Source organism: Gossypium arboreum, chromosome 5, assembly GCF_025698485.1.
Source record: "Gossypium arboreum isolate Shixiya-1 chromosome 5, ASM2569848v2, whole genome shotgun sequence".
NCBI classification, from domain to species: Eukaryota; Viridiplantae; Streptophyta; class Magnoliopsida; order Malvales; family Malvaceae; genus Gossypium; species Gossypium arboreum.
In genome coordinates this window covers 18,611,624-18,639,098 of record NC_069074.1, presented here as the reverse complement: position 1 = coordinate 18,639,098, position 27,475 = coordinate 18,611,624, and the positions used below count along the sequence as shown (strand labels likewise).

At 34.0% G+C, this 27,475-nt stretch overlaps 5 protein-coding genes and 1 long non-coding RNA gene across 6 annotated transcripts; 2 read left to right on the top strand and 4 right to left on the bottom strand.

The window, feature by feature from the left end:
- Positions 1-328: 328 nt before the first annotated feature.
- LOC108489894 (cyclin-D3-1-like) lies at positions 329-2,357 on the bottom strand. Its single transcript, XM_017794619.2, has 4 exons — positions 1,589-2,357; positions 1,283-1,484; positions 996-1,126; positions 329-896 (listed from the first exon to the last, which is right to left on the bottom strand). The coding sequence occupies exons 1-4, from the start codon at positions 2,066-2,068 to the stop codon at positions 615-617; spliced, it is 1,095 nt and encodes a 364-aa protein (XP_017650108.1). The 5' UTR covers positions 2,069-2,357; the 3' UTR covers positions 329-614.
- A 3,964-nt stretch (positions 2,358-6,321) lies between these two features.
- On the bottom strand, positions 6,322-8,939 carry LOC108450199 (protein DCL homolog, chloroplastic-like). Its single transcript, XM_017747715.2, has 3 exons — positions 8,508-8,939; positions 7,391-7,505; positions 6,322-6,890 (listed from the first exon to the last, which is right to left on the bottom strand). Exons 1-3 carry the CDS (start codon positions 8,813-8,815, stop codon positions 6,720-6,722), a joined length of 594 nt encoding a protein of 197 aa, XP_017603204.1. The 5' UTR covers positions 8,816-8,939; the 3' UTR covers positions 6,322-6,719.
- A 3,996-nt stretch (positions 8,940-12,935) lies between these two features.
- Positions 12,936-15,123, top strand: LOC108450010 (F-box protein At1g47056-like). Its single transcript, XM_017747424.2, has one exon. It carries the CDS (start codon positions 13,266-13,268, stop codon positions 14,868-14,870), a length of 1,605 nt encoding a protein of 534 aa, XP_017602913.1. The 5' UTR covers positions 12,936-13,265; the 3' UTR covers positions 14,871-15,123.
- Positions 15,124-15,532: 409 nt separating this feature from the next.
- LOC108450316 (mannose-P-dolichol utilization defect 1 protein homolog 2) lies at positions 15,533-18,973 on the bottom strand. The gene is made up of 8 exons (XM_017747879.2): positions 18,690-18,973; positions 18,230-18,383; positions 17,607-17,679; positions 17,436-17,502; positions 17,157-17,216; positions 16,453-16,513; positions 16,325-16,366; positions 15,533-15,923 (listed from the first exon to the last, which is right to left on the bottom strand). Exons 1-8 carry the CDS (start codon positions 18,834-18,836, stop codon positions 15,820-15,822), a joined length of 708 nt encoding a protein of 235 aa, XP_017603368.1. The 5' UTR covers positions 18,837-18,973; the 3' UTR covers positions 15,533-15,819.
- A 1,646-nt stretch (positions 18,974-20,619) lies between these two features.
- On the bottom strand, positions 20,620-22,217 carry LOC108452444 (extensin-like). The gene is made up of 7 exons (XM_017750234.2): positions 22,101-22,217; positions 21,920-22,024; positions 21,683-21,809; positions 21,529-21,600; positions 21,409-21,454; positions 21,038-21,320; positions 20,620-20,877 (listed from the first exon to the last, which is right to left on the bottom strand). The coding sequence occupies exons 1-7, from the start codon at positions 22,141-22,143 to the stop codon at positions 20,843-20,845; spliced, it is 711 nt and encodes a 236-aa protein (XP_017605723.1). The 5' UTR covers positions 22,144-22,217; the 3' UTR covers positions 20,620-20,842.
- A 2,095-nt stretch (positions 22,218-24,312) lies between these two features.
- LOC128293294 (uncharacterized) lies at positions 24,313-25,926 on the top strand. The gene is made up of 2 exons (XR_008283464.1): positions 24,313-24,541; positions 25,744-25,926. It is a non-coding gene; the product is annotated as an uncharacterized LOC128293294 (long non-coding RNA).
- The last annotated feature ends 1,549 nt before the right edge of the window (positions 25,927-27,475 follow it).

The following is a 27,475-nucleotide window of genomic DNA, read 5'->3' as shown; positions in this document are numbered from 1 at the left end:
TGTGGGTGGCCGACAACATGTTCCTCCCTTCACATGCAAACAAAAACTCAAGTTATGTGTACACACACTTTCAACCTCCCGCTCTTTTGGTTTTTTGATCCCCCACTCCACCCCATATTTGATTTCGCTATTGTATTTCAATATATATACGTACAAAAGTATATTATTCTGCATGTATTCCGATATATATAAATACACAATTCCCTATGTATTTCAATCATGTGTAAGACAATGTGGACGTAGTATATTATAAATGTCCCATTTTTTTTAGAAGAAAATTTCAACATTATTCCTTATAAAAGATAAAACAACAAAAAGGCCTAAAGCATTAATGCTAAGGACTCTGCATTGCTATGTTCATTTTTTTTTTTCTAAAAGAAAAAAAACAAAAGAAATTTCTTCCGGATAAAATGCAAACCATCTCTGCTTGCAAATTTCAAAACCATTCAGACTAAGCAGATGGTTTTAAGCATCAGAATCTGAAGATGAGACTCAATTGGTATAGGAAAATGCAGAGATGGTAAGCAATTTAACTTGCATCATAATACAAAAAGAAGAGCAATGTTATTATTCCAAAAGACTGTTTATGGTCTAAGGAAATTGAAGATGGAAATTTAGCGAGGAATGCTGAGAAAATCTAAAGGACCGTGGCTTAGCTTTTCCAGAAGCTGTTGTTGTTGAGTTCTGCTCTTCTTGGATTGAGGCTCGGGTGAAGAGGACACGGATGATGCCACCGCCCACGAATCGTTCGAGCTGTCGGAACTAAACCACACATCCATTACGCCATTCGGGCTGCGTGGAATGGAGCTACTAAACCTACGTTTCTTTGATAGGTTCCCTTGAACTATTGTTGTTACCAGATCTGTTATCAGCTTACAGCATTCATCTACCTTCTCCTGTTCCAAAGGAAGAATGGAGATTTAAGACTAACACTTGGCACAAGGTAGAGAATTAGAATTAGTGATGAAAGAGAATAAGTGAAGATAAAACAATACCTTATCAATTCCCAGGATGCCTAATAGCTGGTTTTCGTATTCAACTCTAAGATTAGGTTCTACGCAATCCACAACGTGCAACATTGTAGCAGTGGCCATTACAGAAGGAAGGTAGCACATAAACCTAGAGTCTGCCGATGAATTAAATGAAATATGAGAATCGCAGAAAACAGATATACAACAATGGGATTCAACTTATTTATTCTTCTACACAAAAGGCATTCGATTCAATTCTTATCTGTAGTATCTGATAGATAAAGGAGAATGGTTCATGTTTTGGTGCTAACCTGAAATAACAGAGATTAAAGTGCGGTCACATCTCCTAAGGAATTCCCAACAAAGATGGTCCTTTAATCCAAGCCTCCTTGCAATGTAATCAAGAAATGAAAGTGGGGTAACAGGGTTCATCTTCCATTGAAGGGTGGAGAGTACCAAAATCTCCATTCTTTGGATGGTTTTGGGCTCAAACACATACCTGCTCTCCTCAACCTAAACAGATCGACAGCAAAACAAGATTAATAGGCCGAACCAAATGACCAATAAATAAGAAAAAGTAAAGAAAACTCAGATAACAAAGTAACATGGATAAATACTTGCAAGTCCAGCAAGAGAGGCACTTGGGTTTCCTCCACTTTGGCAGCAAGAGAAAGACAAGCTATAGCAGCTAGTTGAGACATCCACGGCTTCTCACTTTGGAACGGAAAGGTAAGCAAGAATCTATCAAGATAGTTGACGGCAAGAACAGCGGTGAGAGCAGAGAAGGAATAGTGAGCATTGACTTTTAACATCCATTCCACAGCTTCACGGCGAGCCCCAGCTAGATTCCCATTGCTTTGAAGGCTATCATACAGTAGATTCTGCTCTTCTTTTGAAAGTAAAGAGGAAAGTTCATCGCCTTCCCAGGATAAGTCTTGGTCTAACAAAGTGGGAAAAGAGTTCGACTTATTAATCCCATGATTGTAACAACTTCCTTCTTCTTCTACTTCCACAAAGTAGCCTTCTCTGGGTTCTTCCTCCCAATTCTCTTCTAAACAATAAAGTGCATCAAAAACAAAAGAAGAGTTCAAAGCCATTGTTCACCACCAAAGAAAAGCTTTTTTCCTCTCTCTTTTTTTTTTTTTCTTTTCTAAAAATGTTTATGTTGGGTTCATTATAGAACAGATAAGAAGATGAAGAACGAGAGGCCAAAAGACAGAGCTTGAGGCATCTCTCTCTAATCTCTATCTGAAACACTAGAGGATTGGGAGGGAAGTGAGCAGTGTAAGCAAAAGGACGTGTTTTGTGGGTTTGCTCAGCTCAGCTGCAGCAAACAAAGGGTTAGTACTTGGAAAGCAGGCAGAAGTAGTTGCAATTTTCGTTTATGGATTTGTTTTTGTTTATTTAATTATTGCAAGCCTATCGGACCCAGACCTGAATCATGACATGGGCCATGCATTACATTTACTCGACACGTGACATTCCGTAACTTGTATCTCTGGACCCCAACCCAACCGATCCCTTCTCCTTCCGATGCCAATTTGGACTTTACAATTTTTCTTTTTTCATTACCAAGGGATTTATATTTGAAATTTGCCTTTTTGGCATTTATATTTGGGGAGAAAGAAAAAAAGGTGAAGGATGGAGTTGGCATTTTGTACACAAAACCCAATACATGAAAGTAACCTGTGATTGCAGTGCCCCAAACCCAAAGATACAAAGCAAAACAACTGGTGAGAGGTTTGGGGCTGGGCAACTCTAATATCTAATATCTATAATAATAGCACCGGATATTTTTTGAACCCACAAGCCTGTCATTTATTCATAACATGATTTGCGAAAATTAAAAATCTCTATTGATTCATAAATTAAATGCAGTCATTGGTTTCTTGAGAATATATTAATAAAATACTGCAAGTAAAATCTTGATGCATGCACGATGATGAGCTGGATGTGTTTTGGAACTCTCAGTGGTTGGACCTGGATACAAGATACAACTTTAGAACATCGATATTAATTAAACAATCTTTTACCACTTAATCTTCTTCCTTTACTACTCTGGTTCTGGTAAAGATGTATAGAGGGATATCATTTATGCTTGCACTGTCATACTGTTTTGTTCAGTAGAAAAAAATTATTTTATTTTTAAAAAAAATCAACAATTGGAGGATTAAAAGTTCCTTCAGGAATAAAAAATTAAGTCCCCCATTTGAAGGTTGAATGAAGGGTTGTTTTCTAATTCCAAACATGAAAATAAATATATAAATAAATCATTGTCTTATCATTAACCATGCAGCACAATTTTATTCTTGAAATAAATTGGGGTATCTCTAAAGTTGGTTCTAGCTGTTTTACACATTACTACAAGTTCTTCTGAGTAGGGTTGTAAGAGCTTTTATTTTGTACCCTGTTTTATACCCAATAATACATCTCCAAGTAGGGGGTTCCTTTTGGGCTGATTAATGCGGCCTCCATTGTAAAGTGAAAGTTACTATGCAGAGTATATATACGCATACATACATACATCCATGGTTGGAGAAAATCCACAAAAAAAAATAAAGTTTGAAATTAAAACCACAGAACAGTTCCCCATGCAATTTACTGCTCTCCAGCACAACAACTCAATTCCTTTTTACCTTTTTTGTTTTTTGTTTTGGGGGTACCAACAGTGGGTTAATTCTAGAATAATGAAGAGACCCTGTTTGCGTTTTGTTTTTGTCTTCAACTTCAAGATTCTTTTTTTAAAGAAAAACTTATTGCCTTTCAGCCATGCAAAATGGAAGGTGCGTTAAATGAAATGAAAATGGCTAATCGCAAAAAATGTATCGCACTGTGGGGGTATAGGTGAGGACGCGTGTAGGATTTTGGGGCTTGAAGCGTTGCTTTCTTTGCTTCGCTTTTACTCCTACTACACCCTCACTTTCCTTCTTTACGGGCTCGATCCCCTATAAATAAAGCTATTGAGAGGACAGCAAGTAAAAAAGAGAAATCTGTGTGTTTAGTGTAAGCAGGAGAGGTATATCTTTTTTATATGTAATTTTTTAGTAAATTCTTATAACATTCTACAAAATCAATGGAGAATTTTTAGTAAATTCTTATAACATTCTACAAAATCAATGGAGAATGTGAACAGAACTGGTGGGTGTCTTTGGTCTTCACCTCATAAATTAATATTACTTATAATATTGAAACCATCATACAGAGGTAATGTCATGATTTAATATCAATATAATATATATATGTTTATAACTAAATGTAATTATTGGTTTAATTTGTTTAAATATGTGAGTTGATATTATGTTTCTTCACTAATCAGACTTAGTTACATCTTTATACGAGAATACTAAAATTCAATTAATTTTATGTCTATCTTAACATACTAGCTTTAATATTTAATTTGGTACATGAAGTCTAATTGAGTTTTACTTCAATATTTAATTTGATATTTAAGTTTTTTTCGTATCAATTAAGTATAAATATTTTTTATCGAGCATATGTGTCAAATATTCATTTAGTCATATATTATTATTTAGTTTGAATACCAAATTAAATATTGAAACTAAACTCAAATATTAAATAGTATATTAAAATTTTAAAATCTATAAATTAACCATGAAATTTTCATAAAAATGATAAGATATCCACAAATAACTTAAAAGATTCACTAAAATTAAACGTAAGCAAAGTATAAAAACAATGGATTATATTTTTTTGTTTTTAAAATATTACGAGTGGTAATTATAATCACAAATAATACATATTTAAATAATATAATCAGAATTAAGTTATTACTATGTTAGAATAAATTAGAACATAACATGCCCACACAGAGATTAAAAAAAAAATTAAAGAAAACTCATAAAAACTAGAATATATTTGAACGTAAATCAAATTAAATTTAGACATAACTTAGAGAGTAGAACTTAAACCGAATAAAAGTTTAAGAAGAAATCTGTAAAAGTTAAGAGTAAATCTTGACTAGGATGAATATAAAATCTAAAATATTTATATAAACAAGATTCAAACATAAAAGTATGAAATCCCAATAATCCACTAGAAATAATAAGTTGTAATTATTATAAATTGCTATACGTCAATGTGTAAGTTAATAAAACTTATCTATAATAAAATTTCAAGAAGTTATTTGATTTTTCTTTGAAAGTATCAAAACACTTAATGTGATACATGCAATTTTAATTTAACTCAATTATACATAAATTTTATTTTAGTTTAATATTTTGATTCAACATTTTAAAAATAATCACATCTATTTATTATGTTAGATACATATAATTATTTATGAATAAGATATGTAAACATAAAATAGTGTTACATTCATAACTGTTTTAACTATTTATGAATATTGAATCAAATCCAAAATTCACATACACAAATGTTATAGGAATCAAGCTCCATAATTCCGTGGAGTTTTGAAATTTAGTTCTTTGATATTTATTTTCTTTTTTACATATAGTATTAATTTCCTCTGAAAAATCCTAAAAACAAAAACAGAGGGTTAAAGTAAGTAGGGAAGCCTGGTCAAAGTCGGACACGGCCGCACCAACTTGGGAATCAGAAAGTATGGCTTGAGTTGTTCTGCCATCTCACTCATATCATACACCACAGAAAGCAAAGACTTCCCTTTATTGGAACTCATGAAACCCAATAGCTTGCAGCCTTTAAGGCCACCACCAAACCTTCTGTGTAAGCGCAAGCCAGCTAATTGGATCACAAAAATATTCAGGGGCTTTTAATAGAAAGAAGATGTTCCATCATCTCTCTTCCTTGACTCGAGTGTTTAGCACATATGATTGTGCTCCCATATGTACCCTGAAAACACTATAATGGGTAAGGAAGAACCCATGTGGATTTCCTCCATCCAGCGGCCATAGGGTAGCCTGTCTGAATCTAATCATCACTTTGATACCTTAATCACGATTCAAACCATAGCTTGCACCTGCTTTTAATTGTTGATGGTAACTAGTTGTCTAAATCCCAACTTCAAATCCAAATCCTAGGAGGTGGAAACGTTCTGGTTGCAAGCAGTGACCTCCATTGCCATAAAGCTTAAGGCCAACCGCGCTAAGTGCTACTCCCCATCTAAAGTCGGTCATTTATCACTACCACCAGTGAGGTGATTCAAGGTTGTTTTAACTCTCTTCTATTATGCCAAACATACTGAGCAGCGATAGTAAAAGACCCTTGTTACCATTTGATGCAATCCATCAGAAAAAAAGAACCACTAGATCATATAGTGAAGACGAAAACAAATTCATCACTTTCATCAACCACCAAAGATGGGATTTATTTCACATCAGTGTAAGAAAAACTAGCAGGAACGTTGAAGCAATTTTCTTCTAACATGTACTCTACGTCTAGGTCTTTAATATCAAGAATCAAGATACCGCACAGTTCTTGGAAAGGGATTAAACCGTCTAACAAGCTCTTGAGACAAATTCCACACGTACAATAAAGCACTTCGAAAATCCTAGCAACGTTTATATAACAGCCAATACCTGAGGATCTCAAGAAATGCTTCTTACAAAATAATCATTTTCTTTGTCCTCATTTACAACGAACATGAGGCGTCAGTCAAGGATCATCTACCACATTGACAACTACAATTCAAGGCTTATATAAGTCGCTAATACTAATTCACAATGTCTCTACTCAAATGAAATCTTAAAACATCTCCAGTGACACCAAAACCGTACTCACACACCACTATTAACATTATGTTTTCACATTTTAGCCACTACCACGCTTAAAATGTTCTCTAATAAATCTTTCTGCATGAGATGGGTATTTATCTCGAATGTACGCTCGGAGACACTTTTGGTATGAGAAATCTATCCATCCACCATCAGTTCTAACAACAAAGAGACATCTTGAGTGTCTAAATTGAGGATGTCGATCAACCTTCAAAGGAGATTAAGCACATTATTAGTTTGCTCTAGAAAACCAACATCAATTTAAGCTAGACAATCATAGAATATCTCTACACATGAAAGGCAGCACTGCCAGGTTATTTTCATCCAACCACTAGCTACTGAAAAATAAAACGGTATTCACTTTCATTGGTAAGAAAAGCCACATTAGCAGGCAGATTAAAAAGGTTTAGATGAGCATTTCATTAGAAAAATAAAAGTTTGGACGAGCAAATTCCAAAACTTTAGATAAAGAATCAGGCTAACTAATATAGTGTTAAGAAATATTTTTGACAGTAGGACATACAAAATAATCAACTTCATTCTTTTAAGCTTAAAGTAGATATTCACTATGCAAGCTCTATATTAGCCTACAAAGAAGCCTTACTATGGAAATACTGTGAAATTTACCCAGAACACATGTTTGATTATATAGCAACACGACCAAAACACTGAAAGACCCAGCAAAAGACAATGCCGTCAGAAACTCACCATAATACAATCAAATCCACATCCAATTTTATCTTCAGAATGTGGATGATGACGAAGAAGCTTCTCTACCACAGTTTCCTCGTCTGCAACAGTTAAGCGTTCCCCATCCATATACCTAACATTAGGAAATAAATAGAAGAATCATAATGACTAAGCTGACTTAAATTTAATAGTGTCGCACTGCACAGACTGATTTACTCAACTTATTAGCTTCTACTTCTAAAAAGTATCTCAAAATCATCAGTTAGCTTTCTTTCTACCAGTGATGTAAATCACAGGTTCTAAGATAGAACATATTTTCATTAGTAATTTAGAAAAGAGAAATAGTTGATCACAATTCTCGAGAATTTTTTTCCATAAGAACCTCAGAAGATGGTTAGCATAGATTACAACGTATTCGTGTCATTTAGCAACACAAGTACATTTAGAGAGTTCGATTGTTGCTTTCCAGTCTAACCACTTCTAGTAAAATGACAAGAAAACCACAGAGAGAATTCTATTATTCTTTCCCTCTGTTAAAACATGGGTAAATAGAGGAACTCCATGCACCCAATACTTCTATTTTTTTTTTCTTTAATATATACATGGGCATCTAACAATTATGGAAATTCATAAATATAATTGGATATGATGCTTGCATATCCAACCAATACCATGTCCAATTCAGTTTTTGTCTTTTCTGTCCTCGACTATAGAGGATAACGAGGGTTATTGATGGGAGCAGCGGGGCTAGGAAGGAACATACAATGTGATAACTGATAAGGTAACATCAGAGTGCTCTTTTGTTGACACCAGTAGCTCAAGGTTTCTACTAAAACAACTCTTAAATATGACCAGGAGCAGGAAGCATAATCTAATTTAAACGTATACCATCGTCAGCGGTATAAAAAAATGATTCATATAAACTGCACTTTAAGACTTCAGAAATTCAAGTTACTTTAATTACCTTTTCCTTTCTGAACCAGAAGGCAAAACTAATTCAAACGTAATTATTCCATGCAGAAATGAAATCATATTAGTGAATAGTCGAATGCATAATCCTATTATAAAAAAATTACGTAGATGGAGTCCAAAAGTAGCGATTAAAAGCACAAGGGCTAAGACCTAAGAGACTGACCTACTAGAGTGAAGAATCTCCTTAACTAGCGAAATGATAGGTTCGATGTCTCGAAGCATCTCTTCCTCCTTATCCTTCCATTTCCTGTAATCAGGATCATCCCACCTATGGTACTTCGGTGGATCCTTCACGGTCAGCACCACACTACTCTTCTCCGAAGAGGATACCTCGTCCTGGTGCCCAGTCGGATCTGCGGCGGCGCACCAAGGACGGCACGGAGAAGAAATGATTCTGGCGGAGAGACAGTTGTACCGTTGCAGCCGAAGCCGGAGGAGCGGGATGCCTTTAAGAAGCAGAGGAGCAGCCATACGTGTGAGTGAAGTGTGGTGGAGGAACCGAGGATCACTTTACTGATCACATTTTTTACCTTTTTGGAAGGGATCGAATCGAAGCGCGCCGTTTTGAGGATGTGGGGTCGCGATTGGTTCCGTAGATATTAAATTTGGATATTGTAGTAGAAACTTTTTTTTTTTAATGAAAAAACAAATGGGTTTTATTAACAGGTCAAAACCAAAAAATAAATAAAATTATGCGTAGTTTTGGGCTTAAGTCCCAACAATCCACAAAATAGTTTCAACATAAAATGGAAAACGAAAACCTAAACTAAACTAATCTCCTTGACTATTGGTATCGCAATTTGGTACGTGGCCCTCCTTAACTCCTCATAATGTTTTAATACATTTTCATTTTTAAGACTACTTTTCCCATTTTCAAGAGGTTGAATGGCCCCTCTTGAAAGATCAATCGCCTCTCTTTTTCAGTTAAGCATTTCCTGATTCGACTAGCCTCTTTTTTGCTATTTCTGCTACTCAACCCCTACTTTCTTTCTTCTTCTTTTTCTTGTGGCATTATGATTTCCTATTCGTTATCTCTATTGCTCGACCCTTATTTCTTCTTTTTTTTTTTTTTTCTAGTGGTATCATGTCTTTCCTTTGCCGCAGTCAGATCTCTCTTGTTTGGTTACTTTTCGCAACCGGTAAAAAAAATTTTCTTTTGTAGATTGATGTTGGTTGCCAACTGACCCAACAAACTTCATCTTGTCGTTGTCATTTGGTTTCATAAAGTATTCTTACCTCCGGCAAAAAGAGTTTCTTTTTGTTGAGCGATGACGACTGCCATCAAAATTTGAACAAGAATATTTTCTCACACAGGTCTGAAAATTGAACACCCCCTAGAGGGTGCCATGGATTTGCCAGCATATTCCGCAATGCTGGGAAGTGAACCACACTAGCCTTAAGAAAACACCTGACCAGACATAGATCATGGTCCGGTTGTTGCAAGCCAGAGTTCTTGTATAGCTACCATACCTTTTCTTCCCCATCCGTGATCTAGAGTCCCGCTAGTTCCTCTTCCATGATGAGTTTTTAGGCATCAATTTGTTGCGGATTATGAAGATTGGTGCAATCGGATAATGAAGATTTGTTGCGGATTATGAAAATTTGATATATTTTTCTAAGTAATATTCTAAGTATATTTTGATACATCAATAACTTTTGGTTACTTTAACCTTAGGATTATCATTTTGTCTTTAAAAATTATTGCTACCGATCAGACAATGTTACATGAAAAAAATTTAAAATATAAAATAGCCAATTCAAAAAAAAAATCATAAATATGCAATCCTTTTCTTAAAATATTAAAATTATAAAAAATACATAAAAATAATTGTAATTTTTAAATAAAAATTTAGAAACTTTTATGTCACCCCAATCCACGAAATAGACAACAAAGCCTAAAGAACAAATTGCCCAAAAGATCCAAATTCAATAATTACTCATTGTAAAACTACACTTTAACACTTTAAGATAAATATTACAAAATAATTGTAATTTTTAGACACAACCATGCTAAACAAAGTCACTTTAACCAACAAATGTAGAGTCTTGCAAAGGTGATCCTGACACTTTAATATAAAAAACAACTCATAATTAGCAAAATTAAAAATAAAAGAATTAAGAGAATGATCAAATATAAAAAATATAAAATGATTAACAAGACTCATCTTTACTATTATTATGTTTTTAGAACTCTAACAAGCTCTTACCCCAAAAGATTCATAACTCTAACATGGAAGTATCCCTGATTGTTTTTCGTGTGTTTGTAAATTACTCTAAACCTACCTACAATCCATCTATATCCATTCCTACTTACATCTAAAAAATAAAGGTGTAAACACCTTGCAGGCAATGGATTGGACTTCCACGCTCTGCCCGCCAAGAGTTGAGACTGTTCAGTCCCTCGATGGCTCAATACTACGACGAAGCATTCATATCCTCCTAATTGTTCGGCTTCTAACAATAACCTCGATGGGGTTCTGCTACCTTTGGGTGTGGGTTCTCCATGTTCTACTTCAGCGTTAGCTAATGGGATGTTTTCGCTTGCTCCCTAACATGTTAGCGTGGAAAAAACTTGCGAAAACAGCATTTTTATGGAACTAACTCTTTGGGTTGGAGGCTTTTACCTCCTAATGGCCCATAAGATACATGTTGAGGGCAGACTTGATATTTTAGGGTGCTTCAAAAGAAAATTTTGTAATTTCACCTGCTAGAAAATGCTTTTATTTTAGTCATTTAAGCGTTAAATCTCTAATAATAGCTCACTTTATATACTACATCATGTTTAGATTATCATATTGGTCACTCAACTTTTAAGTCACTTTCATTTTGATTATCGAAAAAATATTTTTTTTATGTCTTGATCTAGGTAAAAACGGTAGAAACTAAAACAACGCATTAAAAATGTTATTTTATTGTATCTCGCTTATCCCATTATTGAAAGTTCTAATCTTTTTAGTAGTAAAATTTAAATTTCAAAACATCAAAATTAATTAAATAAATTGTTGAAAATTATCATCCCTTTATTATGTTAGTCGATTGGTTTCTATAATATTGAAATTAAATAATTTAAACTCCTAAAATTTAAAATTTTATTTTATATTTCCAAATTAAAGCCAAATCAAATAACTCATTTTTAATAATTGATATTTAAACTCAAATTTTTTAATTATATGATATTGAATTTTCTATGCTAAGCTAAAAGTAAAGAAAAATATTTGCACAAAAAAAACCAAGTAATTAATTTAATTAATTGCAATTATAATTTATTGACTTTCAACTTAGTATGGAAGGTTCAATATTATATAATCAAAAGAAATTTAAGTTCATAGACGTTATTCAACATGGGTTATTTGATGTTGATTTCGTTAATGATAATTTGAAAACATAATATAAAATTAAAATTAAGAGATTAAATTAATTAATTTCAATATTATAGTAACAAATCAATTGACATTATCAAGGAATAATAATTCAATAATTTATTTAATTGATTTTGATGTATTGATATTTAAAATTTTAATATTGGAAAAAGGATAAATAAGTACAAAATGACAAGTTTTTAATACATTATTTTAATTTCGCATTTTCACTTTAATCATTATTCTTTTTAAGCCAAATCAATACTTCAAAAATTGGTGACCAAAATGAAAGCAATCTAGAGAGCAATCTAGAGGTTAAGTGATCAACATAAAAGAGTAAACATGATGTGGATATAATTTGACGTGTATAATCAGCTATTGTTAAGGATTTAACGTTAGAATGGCTAAACTGAAAAAAACATAAAAATAGAGTGTCTAAATTGCAAAATATTAATAGATGACCAAGTTGAGCGGAGAAAATATTTAATTGCATTTGAACTTTGGGCAAGGCCATGTGTAGGCTTTAACTCGAAAATTGGCCCCCTCCTAAATTGTGAAAACCCGTATAGACTTGGAATTTTGAATTTGAAAATCAAATAAAAGAAGGATAAGATGGTATTTATCAGTTATGGAGCCATACTGGATATTCTAAATTTCCTCAATTTCTTTTAACAAAACAAGATGTATTTAGGATTAAAATTAAAAATAAATGAATAGTTGAGCAATCATCCATTAATAATTCATCGTGATAATAATATGTATGTATCTTTGAACGTGAACAAAATCAACTACACGTGAAGAAGATTAATAGAAGCTTTTGAAGATTCGTGAAATCTTTACGAAACTTGTGTATTAAATCCTAACATAATTAAGGAATTAAATTTGAATAACTTCTTAAAGCGCGGCAAGTAATTGGGAGGTGAATAATTTAATAAGAGGAGCATGGTGGTTCAATGGAAAACACTAAATTGGGTGTCACTTGTGTCGTGGTTTTAGATTATTATTTTAAAATATCTGATTTGGGATATTATTATTTTCTCTTCACTAAGATTTGTGCCCCAACCCCAATACATTACCACTAATCAATTGTTTTTAAGAGTCAGGCAATTAATTTAGGTGCAAAAGGAAGCATCACCCGTGCCCAACCTCACCCTTACAACTTGTTTTCAACCGTTGATCATCTTTTGATTTTGTTTGACCCCAAAATCAGGGGTGGGGCTCAAGAAAAGTATTTATTATGCGGATGGGAAAGGCGTATAGAAACTTAAGAGTGGAGGGTAGGAATAGGATAGGGAAGGGCTATTTTGTTCAAAAAGAAAGACGAGGCCAGCCAAAGTTCACACAAAAAGCCAAATGAAATCCCATTTTGAAGTCCGTTGGTCTGGTCGTTCCCAAGGAGAACAAAACAGATGTAGAGCCTGAAACATGGTCCTCAGTTCTCTACGGTTTCTCCCAGGATACTAGCCCTCCGCCTGTCTCTTAATCTTTTGCTTCTTTAGGGTTTACTTAATTGTTGTTGTTGTTGTTGATTTTCATAAAAAAAAAAAAAGTTGTTATTGTTGATGGGCCAATCAGTTTCGACGGCCAAACTCACGAGCCGTCGGGATTGTAACCGTAGCCAACGTTCAAAGTCGAAATCAACGGCTCTGATCGGTCAGATGCAAGCTGAGGAAGCGGAAGAGGTTGAACGAAATAGCATTGATGGGTTATCGGATATCATCTCGGTTCTACCCGACGAGTGTTTGGCTTGCATTTTCCAGTCTCTAACTCCCGGTGACCGGAAACGGTGTTCTCTTGTTTGCCGGCGTTGGTTGAGGATTGAAGGACAGAGCCGTCACCGACTCTCCCTCAACGCCCAATCAGATCTGCATCCTCTCATTCCTTTCATCTTCTCTCGCTTCGATGCTGTCACGAAACTGGCCCTGAAATGCGACCGTAGATCTGTTAGCATTGGCGACGAAGCGCTTGCTCAAATCTCGGAGCACTGCAGGAACTTGACTCGTCTTAAGCTCCGAGCATGTCGTGACTTAACCGATGCAGGGATGTTGGCGTTCGCTAAAAACTGCAAGAGTCTAAAGAAACTCTCGTGTGGATCTTGCACTTTCGGAGCTAAAGGCATGAACGCCGTGCTCGACCACTGTCCAGCTCTCGAGGAACTCTCCGTGAAACGACTTCGTGGCATCACCGACGGAGCTGCAGCTGAGCCGATAGGACCAGGGGTGGCAGCGGCATCGTTGAAATCAATTTGCTTAAAAGAGCTTTACAATGGACAGTGCTTTGGTCCGCTTATTGTTGGTGCTAAGAATCTGAGATCCTTAAAACTTTTTAGGTGCTCTGGTGATTGGGATAAGCTTTTTTCTCTTATAGTGGATCGGGTCACGGCTATAGTAGAAATTCACATGGAACGTATCCAAGTAAGCGACATAGGTCTCACGGCAATTTCCAATTGTTTAAACCTAGAAATTCTTCACCTCGTTAAGACTCCAGAGTGTACGAACGTCGGACTTGGATCTGTTGCTGAGAAATGTAGATTGTTGAGGAAGCTTCACATTGATGGATGGAAGGCCAATCGAATAGGTGACCAAGGATTAATTGCTGTCGCGAAATCTTGCCTTAATTTACAAGAATTAGTTCTTATTGGTGTTAATCCGACGAAAATAAGTTTGGAAATGTTAGCTTCGAATTGTCAGAATCTAGAACGGTTAGCTTTATGCGGTAGTGATACAGTTGGTGATGCAGAGATATCTTGTATTGCTTTGAAATGCATAGCTTTAAAGAAGCTTTGTATTAAGAGTTGCCCTGTATCAGACCATGGAATGGAAGCCCTAGCTAGTGGTTGCCCGAATTTGGTTAAAGTGAAGGTGAAGAAATGTAGAGGAGTAACTTCGGAGGGGGTGGAATGGTTAAGAACGAATAGAGGATCACTCGTAATTAATTTGGACACAGGGGAACAGTTGGATGCAACTGCCAGTGATGGTGGTGGTGCACAAGATAATGGAGTCGAATTTCCTCCAATGGTAGCCAGTCAAATTGGTGCACCTAGTATTGCTTCCAGCAGCACTGGTCGATCCACATCGCATAAGTTGTTGGGGCTTTTGAGTGGGATGAGTTTAGTGGCTTGTACTCTGAGAAGGTTTGGAAACAGTAATGGCAGTTCTCAGAGTTAATTTGGATTGGAGGAGGAGGCGTATCGAACTGTTTACATTCTTTTGCGTTTGTAGTATGGGATCCAATGTTTGAAGAAATTTAAATTCAATGATTTGTGCTGTTGATTTGAATCTTCATCTTCAGAAGTGATGTTCTTTTTTTCTTATATATTCTTTTGACGACAGCACCCTAATACATTTGTTAGATCGGTATATTTGTTTAGTTTCCGATTCTTTTTATGCATATTGACTTCACATATTATGTTTTTGAAAACTTTTGCAATTTCTGGTTTTGGCTGTATATGAATTCCAGATTGCAGAGATTATCAACTCGTATGTGTCGTATTGAACTTGCCAAATGAGAATATGTTTGTTAAATCAGAGGCCCACTGATTCATTGGTTGATCACCTCTCAAAATAAGGTGTTAACAGTATCTATTAGATGATCATTTGACTCCTGAGGAAGGGCATGCCCTGGCTGTGGGAGCTGGGTGTTTAAAAGAGAACCAACAGTGGAACTTTGTTTGAAGCCCATTTGACCGTTCCAAACACTTGGTGAACACTTATCTAGGCATAGAATTCACGCTTCAAATACTTCTCCACTCCATGTGATCTATTCTATTACTTTACCATGAAATTCATTTATGTATTGAAGGAATATAAAATATGGTTAGAGAGAGTAATTAAAAATAAATGGATGGTGATAGATGATATCAAATATTCAACATAAAATGAAAATAATACTAACCAACAGGCAAATGCAGCGTGATTCATATCAACTCCTAAAGAAAGCACATAAAAGCAGAAGAATCCCATTTACTAATATCTAAAATGAATCATCTACAAGATTTGCCAATTCATAGTGTCAACTATAAGTTGATGATATTTTCTTGGTAATACATACATCCGATGATCACCAATTGCACCAATCTTAACCTCCTCCTACTTCTGACTCTGACATGGTATCAATTTACTCTGCTTTCTTCTCCTTCGGCACTTGTGAATTCCAATAGAGAATAATTTGACTCAGGACTGCGCCATTTGTTGCAATCCCAAGTACAGAGCCCAAAAGAACTTCAAGGGAGTCAAGGGCATCAAATGCATCAAACCAACGGTGTCATGCAGTTTTTCATAACATACCATGTTTACTGATGAGTCCACATGCCCCCCAAAAACAGAAGACTAAAATGACCTACAGTTAAGTTGGTCGGGTTTCTATACTTAACCGACCTAACTGATTTATTTTTTAAAATTCCTTTTAAAATTATATTTTATATTATTAATACATTTAAAACAATTAAAAAATAATATATGCTAAGTCAGTCAGTTCAGTTATGAAATCTAATAACCGATAACCGATAACTGATTTAACCAAAGGAGAATGGAGAATAGAAGAAACAATAAATCATGGAAATGTTTTAATTAAGTGTATAAAAATCTTTCAAGAATATGCGAGTACAATAGAAAAAGGATACCCATTGTTGGTGCTTTTTCCTGGAGGCTGGTAAATACTCTCACTGCAACAGAAACACATCAAATGAGCTTTGCTTCTGCCTTGCCATTGGTTACAAAAACACTACCTCTGAGAACAATATGTACTTACCAAGCGAGCCAGCAACATTCATTAAGCATGTTAAGAAACTGAGCTCCCCAGTGCTTTTGTTCTGCTCAAAAAATAATTCATTAACAAAACTACAGAATTAGCTAAAAGGATATACAGATTGCTTAAAAGTAGAACAAAGTTACAGCTGAGGGATATGAATAAGAAAGTAAGCTGAAGTGTTGTGGAAACTGACACAAATTAGCGTGATGCAACTGTGCTACAGGAACTGATATATATGATTTCCCATCATCCTACACACTATGTTTTCAAAATGAAAACAGTAGATCACTTTGAGCAAAAATAAGCAACTACTTTTTACACGTTATAACTGTTACAGCATTTAGGTTTTGCACAATATGAAGGATGGTAAGGAATGTGGACGGAGAATTTGTTAATCTAATGGCTAAGCTACAAAATAAGAATGTAACTGAATCTTATCCATTTGATTAACAAAATTTTCATCCTCACTCATTTCCATCTTTCATACCAACCCTGAGCCCCATGATGAGCAGACAAGCATGTAAATGCAAAAACGGGAATGACAAGAATCAAAGCCTTATGCATATCAAGTGACGGTTGTAAAATATATATCAGATAAAGGTTTACAGATTCCTTCTGCCTAATTGATACGGAAATTTATGGAAAAATTTGTACAGTTCAAGAGCGGGATAAAAAATCCAATATGGAATTCAAGTTATACTTACAGAAAAGTTCTTCCATATTTGTGGCACCCTGGCAAAGAAAAATATTGCATGCTGGGATGCCTGTAGCAGGTCATATCCACATTATTAGTGTTAGCCTTGCAAAGCCATATTAAAGCTTCTAAAATCTAAATATTAAGAGATGAATATGAGCTAATAATAGTATACCCATAACCATAAGTTGATGACAGAAACAAGGTAAAGGACAAAAAGGAGCACAAGACGCTACATGTTCAACAATGTTTTCAAGATACAATATGGACTGTGAAAGATGCTACTCACATATAGAGCTTCAAAAAGAATAGGATCAATTTGGCCAGCTAAGATTGTTGGTGCTACAGCACAATATCTGAAATACCATCATGTTAAGAGAACATACATATTTCCTGCAGATTAAAAAAAAAAAAAAAACAGAAGGAAAAAGGAAAATTAACAGAGAAACAAGCAGGATACAGCAGTGCCCTGATCCAGGTCGTGATGCCCACGGGTTTTGAATAGTAGTAAATAACAGCAACTAAGATTAGGGCTGTAACAGAAGAAAAATCAGATCAAACATTTTCAAGATGCAATATTGGCATTACCGAATATAAAAGGATGCATGAAGGTGAAAAAACCCAAACAAACCAAAAAAAAAATGTTTGTTATGATGTGAAGATATGAAGTCTGCTACCATATCTTTGAAATAGAATGCTTAACAAGTTCAGGAAATATACGTATTGGTTTCAATTATAATGTACGCATGGTATATTAATTTCTCAAATTCTACTTCTAATTTATCCACAAGCATGCACATGTACCACAAGACACAAAGCAGCAGGGGAAAATGGGAGTAAGGCAACATGAAACTAGTTTGTGACAGCAAGAAATTAACATGCATGTTACACAAAACAAATCAAATCAAATCATGTTTTCATTAGCATGCACCAAATGGTATCATCCAAAGCTAACAGTGAATAAGAAACATGACTCCAGTTCCCATTATCTTTTTAAAGAGATCACCATGGATATTTAAATTCTTCTACTCGCAAGCAAAGTTCACAGTAACAACAACAGAAAAAAAGAGAGGCTAGATTTACCTTGGATCAAAAGAAATACCAATTCCCCATAAGCTGAAAAGGGTAGTCCGTTGTGAAGGCAATACGCCAAAGCAATGGTATAACCAACTACTTCAAGCTCAAAGGCTATAAGACTAAGCCCTCTAACACTTTTATGGTTCACAATTTTCAATATCTGCAACGGTTACAACCATAAGAGCATTATTAGAAGTTGAAAAGATCAAGCAACGCTTTATAAGCAAAGACAGTAACTGATCTCTGTGCAGAAAGCAGATAAGATTGGTTTATTGATCTCATTCCTACATACAAGATCACTGGTTTACATGAAAACTAAACGATCTAAACAAATTTTTAGCAGTAAAAAAAAAATCCTCGGAAAGTTTAACTAAAAAATTGATCTTTAAAAAGAAAAGGAAAAACCCAAACCGGCAAGCAGAAAGAAGAGTAAGGTAAAGAAAGGAAGGGAAAAAGAGAAAGAGACCTGAGGGAGTTTGACGGTGGTGGAAGCGGCGACGATGGCGTAGCCGAGGAGCTTGGAGATGAGAGGCAACAAACAGTCCTTGGGAGGGAAATTGCCATCTTTTAGAGATCCAATGGCGCAGCTAAGATCGATTCCTAGGTAATCCATTTCTTTTTGTTTTTGCTTCTCTCCTTCGCTATGCTTTTTCAGCCTTTCTGTTTCTTCTTTGAGTTTAATGAAGGCCGCCTTAATTAATCAATACGGAAACAGAGTAGGTATCTAGTGCGAAATCCAATGTTTGCTTTTCCTTTCATTAGTAGGAAAATAAAAGGTTAAATTCTTCTACTACTCACAGTACTATGTATAAGTTTCAGATTCAATCCCTAGTTGGATTTTATTAAAATGTGCCATAATCCTTGTACTCTTCCAAAATTTATAATTTAATCCCTATAATTTAGTCCCTTAACTTTTCAGATGATTACCAAGTGAAGTTTTTTTTAAATTTTAAAATCTCACACCAACAAATTTAACATAGTTGATAGTAATACTTAAATTTTAAAATCTAAAAATAAAGTATCTAAATTCATAAAAATAAAAATATAAGAATTAAAATTTAAAATTTGAGATATAAAATAATTTAATGGTATATTTTAATTTGGGATTTATTTTAATATACGTATTTATCAAATTTCGAGAATTTAAGTTTAATTTAAATATTCGTTAACTTAACCTTCCTTTTATTTCAAAATGTTTTGTTGTAAACATATTAACTTATGTATAATGATGTCATGTAAATCTATTATTTTCATATAATTTATCTATAAAAACATTAACTTTAAAATTATAAATAATGAAAGAGGTATACACACTTGATAATTTTTGAAATAATTATTAAATATGTAATTAGTTTTATTTTATTAAATTAAATTATCAAATAATTTTATTGGTGTATGATTTCATGAAAATTATTGTTGTTGACGTTAATTTTGTTATTTTCATGTTTTAATTAAATTTAATATAATATTCATTTCACTTCAATTTTTTTCAAAATTTAAAATTTAAATTATTTGAAAAATAATTAATATATACTTCACTTTTTTGAGTTTTTTTTGTTGACATTAAAATATTCTCTTTTCAAGTTTTAATTAAAACTAATAGAATGTTCACATTATTCATTTTAAATTTTAAATATACACTTTTTATAATTAATTAATTTTTTTAATTATTCATTTTCAAGTTTTAATTAAAAATTAATATAATATTGTCACCGGACTTGCTCTAGTAGATACTTTAAAAAATTAAAATTAATATAATATTCACTTCATTTTTTAATTTAAATATTAAATTATAAAAAAAGTATTAAATTTAAAAATTAAAATACTTGAAAAATAATTAATATATACTTCACATTTTTGAGTTATTATTATTATTGTTGACGTTAAAATCTACAAAAGCAAAATTAGAGGGAAATAAAATGTAAATCGTTTTATGACTATAATGTAATGTAATACAGTGCTTACTTAAAATATTATCTGTAACAATAATAGTATAGTAAATGTAATAGTTAAAGAATTTATATAATGTAAATTGATTATTCTATAATAAATTCAAAAATGTAGATCTTGTAAAATATATGATTTTAATAAATATTAATATAAGGATGCTATTTTAGATGAATTATTGTGGTATTAATTTATACTAATAAATGATTTCCAACTTATAGAATGCCATTAATCCTTCATTTATATATTTCTTCTTTCTCATAGTGAAGCTGCAATCCATGGGCTTTTCCAACCTCTTGTTTTAATTAAGTACTTAAGAATAATCCACATGCCTATGCTTTGCTCATTCACCAATCTATAATCACTTTGAACATTCTTTGTTTGTAAAAAATAACAATAAGCAAACTTCACGTAGGAGAAAAACCAGGAAGCTCAACATCAAGTTGAGAAAACTGCTTTTTATTATCTGGAATTGCAGACAAGCAGTGAATTCAAAGAAACCAAATTTTCAGTAACAACCGAGAGATTTTTTTGAAATACAGATTTAAAAAAGGGGAATTATTTTCATACAACGCAATGGAATTCTCCGCAGAAATCAGCACAATTACAAAGCCATTGTGGCTCAACGCAATGATTTCTCTCAGCTTTGCATGACATTAGTGAAAAAAGAGCTCAATAGGGCGGCGGAGGATAGATTGCAGTCGGAGCTGCAGCAAGCAACCATAAAAAAATGAATTCAGATAAAGCAACAGACAAAAACATGAGAATGGGATAAGTTTCAAGCTCTTGAAAATATTTTTACTTTTAGGGATTCGTAGCAGCTTAGAAAGACAAAGTGCGCAAGTATTATAGCTAACAAAAATGTACCTGGTGGATAATAAGTTGATGGCTGAGGGGGAGGTGGGTATACTTGTGGAGGATAGCTCGCAGAAGGGGCCTGTGGAGGATAACCAGCGTATGGAGATGGCTGATACGTTGCTGTACTAGGCGGAGGATATGAATTGTAAGACAATGGAGGGGTTGCATATGGCATCGTACTCGGATATAGTGCTGCTGGTGGATGACTGTATGGTAAGACCTGGGTGAAGGGGGCTGATGGTGCATATTCAGGAAACGATGGAGCTCCTTTTGTCTTGAACTTTTGGGGTTGCTACAATTGAAAACCATGGTTACATGATCAGGTTTATATTTGTGTTTGCATTATTCGATAGGATTTTACAAATATATATGGAACTTACTTGGGCATTGGGGTAGTGCATTATGAGTCTGACTTCTCCTGAATGCCTGTACCAAAAGAAATCTATCAGAGATGTGAATTTGCCATGGTTATAAACCCTATACATAAGCTTCTATTTAACCTGCCGGTTTTGCTTTGAAGAGGCCAGGTGCAATCTTCAAAACCCTGGGAAAGAACTTTGTGGAGTTGAATCCTGTGAAGTGCGCAATAACTGGTTTAAGAGTTTAGGGACTTTGTATTATTTCTGAATTAAATCAGTATAGAGTGAGGTTTACCTTCCAGTGCCAATAAGATCATCAGCAACCAGAGTGTTGCTGTTCCAAACCGCCACATTCAACTCCCTTAGCCCTTCAATGAGTGTGAAAATGAACTTCTCTTGGAAAGTAGGGTTCTTCCCTCCATCTAACAACATTCGTTAACTTACGACCTTTATTACTCGAAGCAAAATGTTGACTTTGCTGTCATATGCTTAATTAGCAAGCCGAACACCAAAGAGAGACGGATTAATTTACCTGTGCAGGTTTTGGTTCGGTACCTGGCACTCCCATATTCAAGACAAACATAAGGATCCTGCCTTGATACCCATTCTTTGTCTTCCAAGTTGTAACATCCAACAACTGCAAAGTGATATGAGAATATAAGAAGCTAATAGCAATGCCGATTGGGAAACAAGGTAAATCATATGCATCATACCTGTAACCTCTAATGGCAGGCCATGGATTCCAGAGATCGACATGAATTCTAGTATGAAACTACTGTATCCTGAACTGAACTAAACCCTGCATTTTAGTATGAAAATATAAAATGTACGACTTCCTACTACTGGTATATATATTTATAGGGGTTGGAGGAAATATCCTCATTTGGCTAAGGGTTGACGAAACTGTTTTAGTCATTCATGTTAGTTGTACTAAATATTAACCAAGGGGCGCTTTGAATTTTTCTTTTCATGGGAAAAGCCAACAACTTGCAGAAAGCGTGTAGGATAAACGAGTGCTATGAGGAGAAGCATCTCCACTGCATGAAAGATTAAAAAAAGCCTAACGTAGTAAACTTTAGTATTAATAAACCCTCAACAGGAAAGTTTTAAAAAACAAGAACACCATTGAACTAACAATTACAAATATAACCATTTAATGATTAAATCCTATTGCAAGTCGCAAAGCGGGGAAAGTCAACGGGTGAAAGGGTGCAGTAGGGGGTGATTGCTTGTTATCTTCCTCCTCCAAAGTTGACAATGAAGCGTTTCGGGTAAACTCGTTTCGGGTAAACGGGGGAAGTCAATGGCCATATTGTCAAAAACAGCATGCCAGCTCAACTCAGTTTTGTTTGTCGATTGAGGGGTGTTGCTAGGCATTAACTCGTCCAAAGCTCCCTTATCTTCAGATAAAAGTTGGCATCATTGACCAAGGAAATATATTATTATTCCTGGAGAAGAACTTATTGCACTTATCATCAATTCTAAATTAACGACTACCACAAATGTTTTTTTTTTTTCAGTCTACTACCACATATGTTAAATGATACCATTTTTAGATGATAGATATTGGGGAGATTTTAATATTTACATTTTTTGTCAATTTGGTCCTTACATTTTTTTTAGCTAAATTTGATCATTAATACCTTTTAAAAAAAATAAATTTGTTTTTTTTAACGAAAATCCTACTTAAATCTTTAAATTTTTAATGATATTGGCGTGATAACTCATGTGATAGTTCACATATACTTCATGCTGACATGACATTATTTGACTTATAAGTCACGTCAACAAATAATTTAAAATTTTTAAAAAATTAGTATGAAACACATGTAGATTGCCATGTTGGTTGTCAAGTTCATAGATTTAATATTTTAGTTAGCATTTTCAATAAAAAAAATAACAATTCAACTCTTTTCGAAAGGTTAATAGCAAAATTCAACCTTTTTTTAAAAAATGTTGTGCCAAATTTAGATCGAAAAAAAAAGAGACCAAATTAATAAAAATATGTAAACATTAAGGGCTAAATTTGACATTATGCTTAAATTTTATAGGCATAATGACTGATTTGGTCCTCCAACTTTACAAAAAAAATATTTTAACCCTTTATTTAATTTTTTGTCGCTTTTAGCCTTTAACATGAATCATTAAATCACCCAAAATAGATGGAAAAGTTAACGGATATTAATTTTATTGACATGGCACCCAGGTGGTAGCCCATGTGTATGCCACGTTAACCTTTTAAAAATTAAAATTTTTTTAATAATTTTTATTTTTTAAATAATTTGTACATTTTATTAATTTTTTAATTTTAAAATTAATTAATTACTTATTTAACAATACATGTCAACAAATTAATTTTTCCATCCATTTTAAAATAAATTGATAAGCAACATAAATCTAAAAATTAAAACAAAAAATTAAATAAAAGACTAAAATATTTTTTTAATCAAGTTAAAGGACAAATAAATCATTATATTCATATACTCTAAAAATTTCCATAGTTGTGTTAAAGTCTCAACAAAAAATCCGGGCTGGAAGTTGCCATTTGGCCTAAGTTTTATCGGATATCTGTGCGGTTTCTTTCGGAGTTCGGCCATTCTTGTCTGGGCTAAAGAAAAAGCTAGAAAAGCCCGATACTTTTCTATCACTTCTCCTCAGCCTATATTGCCATTGGTTCAAGCTAGGCTGCTGTATTTCGAGGTCATAAAGAATTAAGCGGTTACCTATAGGCCATGTTCCATGATTTCTCAACCAGACAACAATGTCCTATTTTTCTGCACAAAATTTTCATTCGATTTGACATCTCGCAGCCCCTGTTACATGATTTACTAGCTGATCTTAACTATGAGGTGACATTTATGAACCATTTATAAATTTTAGATACACTGTTATAATTCTTCTGCCCCCCCCCCCCCCCTCATCCCAGTGAAAGCAAGTTCCCGAATCAACATCGTTCTAAAGTACATCATTTAATAATCCTTATCTTGCCTTTGGTGATATTTTTTTTCTTTCAAGTACTTGTAGCTGTTATAATTGCATCCTTGTACGTAGTTTCAAGTCATTGCGGTTCTTTCTCTGTTTTGAGCTGTTGTAAATTGGAGTGGAAGTGGCTCTAGTCTTATCTACCACCCAAACGGGAGGCTCCAGGACCCTGGTAGGTTACACCATTTAATGTTCAAGTCTTTAAGAATTGAGTTTTTAATACCACTTTCAATGGAATTTCTCCATGAGAGAAGCAACTTTTGTAACTATGTGATAGGTCATTTCTTTCAAAGAAAAGAAAAAACTGCTGCATGTAGGAGAAAATAAAGCACTGTACCCCATCATGAATAGCTGGAGTTTGTTATTTGATGAAATTCGAATACTCTGCAAAGCATTGTAGATACCATAAAACTACAAATTTTGGAACTTCCCCAGCATTTAATTCTACGTTTCTACTTCTTTGCTTTAACGAATGGTCGCTTTTATTGATACCCAAAGATGCTTCTTAGGCATTGGGCACAAACACAGTTTTGTCTGGTGCTGCTGAGGTTTAGTTTCTTTATTAGTATATTATTTTGGCTCTATTTGATCATATGAAGAGGTGGACCTAGGTAGGAAATTAAGCATTCATGACATTGAAAAACTTGCAGATTTTGAGTATAATTAAAAGAAACCCAAGTCCCGGTCTATATATTTTATAAAGTCAACAAAAGATTTGGGCAGGTACGCTTTAGCTGGAATCACAACCATTTCTACAGTAGGAAATGTTATTACTTATTTTGTTATGAGTACTTAAGCTTGGCATATCCTTTACATCCTGGTGCAACCTTAAACCTGTTGAAGCTTTAAATTGTGATGGTCAATTAGTGATAGTAAGCGACTAACAAATTTTTCAGTAAAGTGTGTGGCAGGGCATAGGAACATAGAGAATGAGGTTAAGAAATAGTAAAGATCTTTTTTTTTTTTGATGGAGTCATAGTTTTGATGAGATTTAGGACAGTGGGTTTGCAACAATGAGAGGTGGGTTGTTGGACTGTTCAATCCAAAGAGATAAGGAAAGGCAAGGAAAGGAGTGATAATTGTAGGAGTGGAGTGGGCAGGGCCATGGCCCTAAATGTCCTTTTAGAAAGAGTTGGGATGTTCTTTTGCCTTACTAATTGTAGCTGTCAATCTTTTTACCTGCCCCCACCGTGCATGCCACCACCCCTATTCAACTTGATCCAAATCCTCTGCAATTATTACTTCAATTTCTGAATGAAAAACCATTAACTTCCTGTCTCACTTTGAATCACTCTCTATTGTCTTTCAACCAACATATCGCAGCAGCTATATGTAAATTACAGTGGGTAAATTTTCCTTTTTGATGGAGTGCAGCAATGTGAATGGAGTCCAGTTAAACAAGTTGATGCGCTACACCAGGACATTGCAAAAGGTGAGTGGGACGTGTTCATGAAGCATGATGTAGCACTCTCAGTAATTAAAAAGGATTGCTAGAGCCTAGAGGACCACTTTTTTTTTTTTATTTACAGAAAGTTATAATAAATAAGATTTCATTCAGATTTGTTCTTTCTTTCTTTCTTTCTTTCTTCTTCTTCTTCTTCTTTTTTTTTTTTTTTTTTGCTTTAAGACGTTGAAATTGAAAGCTTTGTTAGCGTTTTGGATCATCTGTAATAATTTACCAGAGTTTTAAGAAAATGCATGAAGTGGTTTCTTGACTGCTTTACTAGCTAATAGCTATATTGATGATGCACCATGGCTAACTAAAGGAATTTGTCTTAAGTAAAACACAAATCTTCAATCGGAAACCTGCAATATTCACTATGGTCTTTGCAGATGCCATTTTGGATGACCTTGCTGAAGATGAAGATTGAAACTTTTTCGGCTCTTAGAACTAGAGAAATACTGTAGTTATGACATATAAGAACCTGGATTCCATATATCAGAACAGTGATATTTTTTTATTGTTTGAAGATCTATTAACTTGTATCATTTTCCATCCACTGGGATGTTGGGCCAGGTTCAGGTTCAGGTTCAGGTTAATGGCCATTTAACATAGCCAGCTATGAGGTTAGAAAGTTGATAGGTCAATAATCCTGTCATTAGCATTATTGATTCATAAGACCCATCAATCAAACTTTTAGGATCAATCCAACTACAACGATGGACAAACATGTATAGTGATATCGAATATTGTTAGAATAAAAGTAGGAAAAAAAAGGACACTTTAAAGATGTTTCGAAATGCTTGTTGCTACATCACTTTCTTTAACCCTTTAAATAGATTCATACTTCATCATAGCTCTAATTTCAGGGTAAGCAAGGCTTTTATAATCAAACAAACACATTATTTTCCTTGGGGTTGTTACCAAATGAAGTGCCTTTCTCAGAAAATCAATTATAAATTTCTAAGAAGAAATGTTAAAAAGTTTTCTAGCTGTTCAGTAGCATAATCTTCACATCATTTAGACTGTGGATTTATTTTTCACCTGTTAATTTGAAAATGAACATGAACTGTAATTTTTAGCTGTGAAAAGCATTTTAAGCTTTTCAGAATCAAAATATTTGGTACAATGGGGTATATTCTTGTCTTATATATTTGTGGAACAAACATTTTCAAAATGAAATTTCAAGCTATTCGAGAACACAAATGGGGAATCTTTTTCTTTGACTTTTTTGGCACTTCAATTTGAGGCTGATAAAGCATTGAGGCTCAATCCATCTGATTGAATGTTCTTGCATTCAGTTTAATTAAATAGATCCTAAATACAAGAAAATAAAAGATAGTGGTTGGTTCCCGGGAAAATGGAAAGAAAGAAGATCCCAATTCTCATATTGCCTTCATTCCTCATATTATTATTATCAGTTGCAAACTACCGGAGTTTGCATGGTGAGATAATCCCACAAAAAAACTCTTGACATTATCATTTCCTACTCAAACAGAATTATTAAAACCAACTGTTTGATGCTGTTTCATATTTGTCCATTATGCTCTCTTAAGGAAAGACACAAAATTAAAGAAGCTTCCGTGGGGAACCTGTCTGCTCAAGAAATCCCATCCCCAAGTCCTTACCCTTAGTAGGGAGAGTGTATTAAACTCGCCAACAATT

What these genes read in the sequence shown, in the direction of transcription:
- LOC108489894 (XM_017794619.2), bottom strand. Translation starts at nt 2,068, where the DNA reads ATGGCTTTGAACTCTTCTTTTGTTTTTGATGCACTTTATTGTTTAGAA. An exon ending in TTTAATCTCTGTTATTTCAG is followed by an intron (nt 1,127 to 1,282) that starts GTTAGCACCAAA and finishes ATTCATCGGCAG; the next exon opens with ACTCTAGGTTTATGTGCTAC. An exon ending in GCATCCTGGGAATTGATAAG is followed by an intron (nt 897 to 995) that starts GTATTGTTTTAT and finishes CCTTTGGAACAG; the next exon opens with GAGAAGGTAGATGAATGCTG.
- LOC108450199 (XM_017747715.2), bottom strand. Translation starts at nt 8,815, where the DNA reads ATGGCTGCTCCTCTGCTTCTTAAAGGCATCCCGCTCCTCCGGCTTCGG. An exon ending in GAGATTCTTCACTCTAGTAG is followed by an intron (nt 7,506 to 8,507) that starts GTCAGTCTCTTA and finishes TCCTAATGTTAG; the next exon opens with GTATATGGATGGGGAACGCT. An exon ending in GTGGATTTGATTGTATTATG is followed by an intron (nt 6,891 to 7,390) that starts GTGAGTTTCTGA and finishes TCTCCTTTGAAG; the next exon opens with GTTGATCGACATCCTCAATT.
- LOC108450010 (XM_017747424.2), top strand. Translation starts at nt 13,266, where the DNA reads ATGGGCCAATCAGTTTCGACGGCCAAACTCACGAGCCGTCGGGATTGT.
- LOC108450316 (XM_017747879.2), bottom strand. Translation starts at nt 18,836, where the DNA reads ATGGATTACCTAGGAATCGATCTTAGCTGCGCCATTGGATCTCTAAAA. An exon ending in AAATATGGAAGAACTTTTCT is followed by an intron (nt 16,514 to 17,156) that starts GTAAGTATAACT and finishes TTTTTTGAGCAG; the next exon opens with AACAAAAGCACTGGGGAGCT. An exon ending in GAATGTTGCTGGCTCGCTTG is followed by an intron (nt 16,367 to 16,452) that starts GTAAGTACATAT and finishes TTTCTGTTGCAG; the next exon opens with TGAGAGTATTTACCAGCCTC.
- LOC108452444 (XM_017750234.2), bottom strand. Translation starts at nt 22,143, where the DNA reads ATGTCGATCTCTGGAATCCATGGCCTGCCATTAGAGGTTACAG. An exon ending in CCGAACCAAAACCTGCACAG is followed by an intron (nt 21,810 to 21,919) that starts GTAAATTAATCC and finishes GAATGTTGTTAG; the next exon opens with ATGGAGGGAAGAACCCTACT. An exon ending in CTTCAAAGCAAAACCGGCAG is followed by an intron (nt 21,455 to 21,528) that starts GTTAAATAGAAG and finishes CTTTTGGTACAG; the next exon opens with GCATTCAGGAGAAGTCAGAC.